General features: G+C 34.6%; 1 protein-coding gene across 1 annotated transcript; it reads left to right on the top strand.

The window, feature by feature from the left end:
• Window positions 1–5,101: 5,101 nt before the first annotated feature.
• On the top strand, window positions 5,102–6,542 carry LOC131618306 (F-box/kelch-repeat protein At3g23880-like). The gene is made up of 2 exons (XM_058889556.1): window positions 5,102–5,217; window positions 5,355–6,542. Exons 1-2 carry the CDS (start codon window positions 5,195–5,197, stop codon window positions 6,520–6,522), a joined length of 1,191 nt encoding a protein of 396 aa, XP_058745539.1. The 5' UTR covers window positions 5,102–5,194; the 3' UTR covers window positions 6,523–6,542.
• Window positions 6,543–7,305: the final 763 nt, after the last annotated feature.

The raw sequence follows: 7,305 nt of genomic DNA, 5'->3' as shown, positions 1-7,305 counted from the left end.
CAGGCATCTCAACACCTTCCAAAGGAGTCATTGAAGCTATCTGGATCGTTACAACAACTCTGTAACACCTTTTGATCAGAGCCAAATCTCCATTTTTAAGGTAAGCCTCAAGAACTTCAAACTCTATAATTCACGCATGATAAATTAGAAATGAAGTTACCAATTGGTTTCTGCACCTTTAAGGATCATTAACCCTCAATCAATTGCATCATATCATACATATAGAGTATTTCATGTTAAATTTCAGTTTTAGGGTTCTTAGTGTTCATGCGTGCGAATTTTGAGTTACACTGAAAATAAATGAAATTAAAGGATACCATCATGATCCTCGTTCAAAAACGAGCAAAATCCATGTTTACATCTTTAAGTTTGGTTGAGAAACGAAGGAGATAGCAAAATTTCAAATCTTGAAGCTTGAGGTTGAAGATGAAGATGGTGGCGCCATTTTTTGAATTTCCCAGAATTGAGTTTATCTTATTTTGAATGATAGCTGTGTCATATACGAATGAATGGTAGTGTCCCAGTGGTTACAGCGCGCGTCCAAAAGCCTTGCCTTGCCTTAGGTCTGGGGTTCGATTCCCCCCTCAGACCTTTTGTTCATTTATTTTTTTTTTAGCCCATTCATTGCTTTGATCTACATATAATCATATGGGCTCCCTTCTTAAACAAGCCACGCGCGTGGCCCAATTGGTATTTGTTTTGTTTGGTAACCTATAGGGCGTGGGTTCAAGCCTTGAAGGAGACAACCCCAATTTTTTACCACTATTTTCCTTTGTTTTATTCACAAACTTCACATAATTATTTAACCTATCAAATTAATCCATTTTCACTTCATTTTCACACACTAGTTATTTAATATACTTATTTTATGAATAATCAAAATAATCAAAAAAATATTATTTATTTCATGTATTTTAATTAGGTTTAAAATAGTATGTTTTAAGTGTTTTCTTAAATACTTTAAAATATATATATTTTCATTTTGTTTTAACCTAATTATCTTGTAAATAATTTTATGATAAAACCCTAATTATTTAGGTCTTAATTAGGTATAGATTTTATCTTTACCTTAATTAAGTTGACTTTTGTCAATTTTCAAAACTGTTTTCAATCTCTGATTAAACAGATGATTAAGGTTTTCAAACAACAAAACCTTATATCATTTCAATCTTTTCCCAACTGTTTTCATAAACAGTAAATCATTTTTAAGTGGGCCTCTAATAGAGTGTAAGTCCCAACACCTTCTTCTTTTCTTAGTTTGTTTTCAAAACTGTATTTTCAAAATCTTCTTTCTGTTTTCAAAACATTCTTCTGGTATTTGAAGGGCATTATTCCCGGTGAAACTCTTCAGATACCTATGTGACCTTTGTCCATCTTCACTTCTTCTGTTTTCAAAAACCATTAACTGTTTATAATATATATTCAACTGTTATCCATCAACTGTTGGTGAGGCACTGTATATACTTCTTCAAAGGCCTCCACTCCATCCAGGTTAGGCTTTACAAGCTTTCAATTTACAGTCTTTGTTTAAATTACTGTCAAATATAAATTGCATATATATTGTTTAGAACTACGTCTGAGTGTAAACCTTAGGACAATTAAACTATATATATATATATATATATATATATATATATTATAGGATTATGGCCTAGGATTGAGAATGTCTTCCCGGTGAAGGCTCTTTCCTAATTAGAGATATGTAGTTCAAACCCCCAAGATGAATTATTCCCGGTGAAACATCTTGGCAAAAACCTTAGAATCCAAAAAAATAGGACACATCCACCCAAGAGGAATTATTCCCGGTGAAACCTCTTACCCATTTGCTTAGAGCCAAAATAAGTTCAAAACCACATAGCTTTCTCTTGTGCTATAACAGGGACCCTCGATTAGCATCCTCTTGGGCTTTGTACAAGGACCCACAGGCTTCTTAAAAGCATTTCCAGCTTCCTCTTGAGCTTGTATACAAGGACCCATCAGGTTTCTTATAAACATAAGAACAGGTCTTTAGTCACCTTTTAACATACCCTGGTGAGTTTCTTCCAATTTAAACCAGACTTTAAACAAGCTAAGTTTGTCTCAATCTCATATTGAGCACACCTTTTGGAATGAGAGACATGGACAGTCTCTGTCACCCTTATTTTCATTAATCTTCCTTAGTAGAGTCTAGGATCCATACTTGTTTATCCTCAGTAAGTGTCAGCCTTCATCTTGGGCTTTAAACAAGAAGTCTCAATTAGATAATCTTTCTGCCATCATTCAAATCCCCTGGAAAAGGGTTAGCCTCCAAAGTCAATTAATAAAAATCTGTTTAAAAGAACAAAATCCCCTGGAAAGGGTCAGCCTCCATTAATCTCTTGACTGACGGAAGAGATTCTTCTAGTGGGTACATAATCATGTTTAACTGCTTTTGGTTGACGATCGATATTCGATTCTTCTAAGAACACATTAGAAACTCATGTTCAACTGCTCTTGGCTGACAGTTGAGATTCTTCTAATGAGTTGAGAATTATGTTCAATTACTCTTGGTTGACTTGACGGTAATTTCTCTTAGTGATTAGAAAATCATGTTCAGGTGCTCTTGACTGACAATAGATTTTTCTAATTAGATTTTGTCAATCTCTTACTGATAGTAAATCACAACAAACACGTGAAGATGTTCTATAATTCTTCAAGGGATATAGAAGATATCATATCCGCACATAACCGCAGAGGATTCAAATCATATCCAACCACTTCCTTGGTGGAGGTAAATTGCTACCGGGGAACACCAAAGACTCTATGGGAAATCATCACATAAGAGACTTGCTGGAGATTCATTGAGAAATTCAGATAATTTGGTATGTTGGAGGTCTGTCCAATCAGTCTTGTTGGGGTGATGGTTAACCTGAAATAGCCTTGTGAAGAGTTGTCTACCTTAGACATGAGCTTCAAAGAGACTTGTTGAGGATAACACTGCCGAGGATACCATCTTGGTAATCCTAAATTGATGAGATTGTTGGAGAAATTCCAAAGGAAACACTGTGGGGAAACATCTACTGGGGAAACCAAAAAAAAAGCGTTGACATTAGAGCTCACTAGAGAATATCAATCATTTGTTAGGGAAGAAACGCACCTTGAGGATCACCACCATTAGATTGACTTCTTAACATACTCTGCAACTTGTACTGACGAAAATAGCTAAGTCTACTCTTGAGAATAGCTCTATAATCTCGATTCTACTAAGGATTCCATTGGACTTCTTCTCGAGGTCGTTGAATCCCGAGTGAGGCTTATGCAGGTATTCTTTGTGCATGTTTATGCAAGAAGAAAATAAATGCATGAATATACTGATTTATGCATTTTGTGGGTATCCCACTTTGATTCCCCGACACCCTTGGTCTTGAACAATTTTGACAACATGAAAATGGTTTGCAAAACCTTGAACTGTACTATGCCGCTTGGCGTGCTCCATGCTGATTCTTATCTCTTGAAGAATAACAACTTTTGACTTGCTTGAAACATGATGAATATTGAGATTCCCCATGTCTTGTGAATCAGATGTATTGTTGTTTAGCTAACAAAAATTCCATTGACATTTCAAAAATCAAAGCAATTTAAAGTTTTCAAAAGCTTCTTGTTAAGGAATGAAGACGATGCAACCTTCTGGACTGCAACAACATCGTGATCGTGTGAACATACAATTTGTTATGCATCGAGAAATTATAGGTCCCTTGAGGTGCTTCGAGAAATAACACATTAATAAAGTCTTGACCAATATACCTACGACAATTGGAAAGACAACACCAAAGCTAAGTGTTGTCAATGGAGACATCGTCGCAAATTTGTCACAGTCGACGTTGTAATGCCAACGAAATATAAACTAAATCCTTATTACATGTATTGGTCTAGATCAATTACAATTGAGTTTCTATTAGAATCCAAATATTTAGTCCCCCGCCAACAAGCATCATCATAAAATGCCCCAAAAAAACCAACAACACACTTACATTAAACTGTCGACACAATAAAATTACCAACCCACAAACACTGAAACTCATACAACCAATACATGCCACACATACAATCAAAAAACCAATAATGCACTACAAACACAACAACCACAAATCTTTTATCACTCTCAACACCGACAAACACCACCCGCCAGCCCATCATACTCATACCAAACACGCCCAATAAACAAGTCAACCAAACATAGACTTTCAAACACGACAATAATAATTTTGTTTTTCCCCCAATGAAATATTCACACGAATATCACCATTTATCTGACCCTGCTAGCACCCAATTGTGACCATATCAACCCAAACAACAGAATCTTACTACGAAAACATGGGCATCGAATAGAGTTACGACATCGCCAACAGGAACACATGAAGCTTTCAAGAATTTATTTTCGATGATTTAAACTCAGGGACTTTTTGTATCAAGCACGTGAAGAGAATTAAACGAGACCCATACGATATATAGAACTTCGTCTGTGTGAAACTAGTGGCTACTTTGATCAACTTCGTCATAAGCAACAATGTAAAAATGTATTACCGCATGTGTAATCTTACCTTAATTATATAATACTAGTATTTGATTGATTTATTTTTTTTTATTTCTGTTAATTAATAATTTGTAAAATATATAATAATAATAATAATTAATTTTTAAAAACCAAAATATTAATTATAATTGCAGTTCGAATATCAGTTTTGACATCAAGTAATTTCAATCCCCTCCGAATTACAATTACAGAAATCGAACCGTGATTCTCTAACTGAGAAAATATATACATTAGATTAAACATAATCAATAGATAATATTTAATGTCAAATTAAACATGATGAGTATTAGAGAAATAAATTAAAGAAATAAAATTAGAGAAATATAATAAAATAAAAGAATTTTATATAGGAAGGAAGTACTCAACAAAAAGTCTGCATTTAAGTACGACCTGTGGATACAATAAAATAAAAAATTTAAAATAAATAAATAAAAAGATTTTATTTAGCAAGTACTCCTATTTAGCTAGTAGTCAACAAAGAATCTGCATTTAAGTACAAAGTGTGGATTCGCACGATTAAGAAGGAAATATTTGAAAACCCTAACAAAGCCCACGTAATACAGTTGTGTCAAAGCTTATAGGATTTCTGGTGCGAAGTGGCACTCTGTTTGGTAGCAGTTCAAGCAATTAAAGTTTGGTTCTATGAGCTCGGAAAAGCTTAGGAGGTACCTTACTTTTGATCCATTCTTTGCTTTTATTGATGGTTTTGATCTGATAATAGATTCTGAGATCTATTTTTTTGTTTCACTGCCAAAGTTTGGAAAAATTTATGTTTATTTGTTGTTTTTTAATATTTTTTTAGGGCTGAAGGAGACTCGCTGTGTTCAAGGATGTTTCCTCAAAATGGCATCTTTTTGCCGGAAGAAGTAATCCTCAAGATCCTCCTGAGTCTTCCTGTGAGATCCATCCTGCAATTTAAAAGTGTTTGCAAATTATGGAAAACTCTAATCTCTGATCCCGGCTTTGTTAAGAGCCATCTTCAAACCTCAACTCACAAACTATTGGTCTCATTGGTCCAAAGTGAAGAACCCTACAAAATCTTATCTTACCCTGTCAAGTCTTTGTTCGAAAACCAGTTGTCGACCCCTGTTGAACCTGATAGTTTCACCTTCCTCGAAAACCCATCACCTCCTATTAAACATGATAGTTTAAGCATGATAGACAGGTACATTATTATAGATTCATGCAATGGGTTGCTTTGTCTGTTTGATACCACTCTAAATTCTGTCATTATGTGCAACCCTTCTACCAGGATGATGTCCGAAATGTCTCCATCTGCTATTGGAGAAGGTTTTGAGTATTTGTATATCACACACTATGGATTTGGCTATGATCAAGTTAATGACAAGTACAAGTTTCTAGCAGCTCGGTCTAATGGGTATGGCATCAAAATTTATACTTTTGGTCAAGGTTATTGGACAGCTGCCCAATATTTCTCCCGTGAGCCTCGTAGGCTGCTAGGGAAATACGTGAGTGGCACTCTGAATTGGTTAGCTGATGACGGAAGTTATACTTTTGCTCAAACAGAGATTCTTTCCTTTGATTTGGACAAGGAGACATACCGGATTGTGCCGCTGCCTCAAAATGATATTCGCAACATGTGCTTACCTTTGCTCTATGTTTTGAATGATTGTCTTTGTGTGTTTTTTGAGACTTCTAAAACTAGTTGGGAAATGTGGTTGATGAAAGAGTATGGAGTTGTTGAGTCTTGGACTAGGTTTACTATCGTCCCTCATCAGAGGCCTACGATGAGGCCTAGTTATGTTGACCCCTTGATTATTTCAGAAAATGGTGTTGTTCTTCTAGTGAACACAGTGACTCGAAAACTCAGCCTATATAATTCTATTAGTGGTGGGTCAGATTTTGATTATCCCTTGATAAGTACAACAGTTGGGTACTATCGACATATTTGTCGTGACAGTCTCGTATCACCACTGCGTACTCTCTATCAACATAGAAATATGTCATGAGTTGCTTGGATGAAACTCCACCCTTGCCATCTCTTGTTATTGCATAGTATGTAATATTTATGGTTGAATTAAAGTCAATGTTTTTTTATAGGAATTCAATTAATATTTATAGTTTTGCCATCTATTCAGCTGCACTAATCCAATTCAATCAACAAATTATTCATCCTTCACCAAATTATATAGACGTGAAAAAACAATTATTTACAGCTTCTAAGAGGAGAAACTCAACTGCCACAACCATCTACATGAATGCTCAAGTGTGTTATCCCATCACTAAAAAAATAGGCAACTGATAGAGGATATAATATTATTTATTAGTATTATTTATTAGTATTATTATTAGTAGTATTATTATTGGACTCTAATTGTATTTGGGCTTTTAGTTTATTATCCATTAGAAATGTTATATAATGTAGTGTCTTTGACACATTGGGATATTAAAGAAATGAAATGAGTCTTTAATTTTCCTAGTTAGTTTTTATTGTCTTTTATTTTACAGCTTTTATTAGTCTTTCTCTAGTTTTGTTAGGGTTCCAAATTTGCATCCTATCAATTGGTGCTTTCATTCTTGCACTCAATCTCTCCTATGGAGTATTCCAACTTCATACCTGTCGCACCCCAATTTTTGCCCTACAAATTTCATTCATTTTTTGTCGCTTCGCATTTGTATTTCAATGGATTCGCTTTTTGCATATTTTGAAAAAAAAAGACTTTTTATTAAAGTCAACAAAAATAGCTTACATTTCACATCCTTGCGTAATTTTATTCGAATAAACATTTGTT

The sequence above is a fragment of the Vicia villosa genome, linkage group LG7 (genome assembly GCF_029867415.1).
Source record: "Vicia villosa cultivar HV-30 ecotype Madison, WI linkage group LG7, Vvil1.0, whole genome shotgun sequence".
NCBI classification, from domain to species: domain Eukaryota; kingdom Viridiplantae; phylum Streptophyta; class Magnoliopsida; order Fabales; family Fabaceae; genus Vicia; species Vicia villosa.
This window is presented reverse-complemented; position numbering and strand designations above follow the sequence as displayed.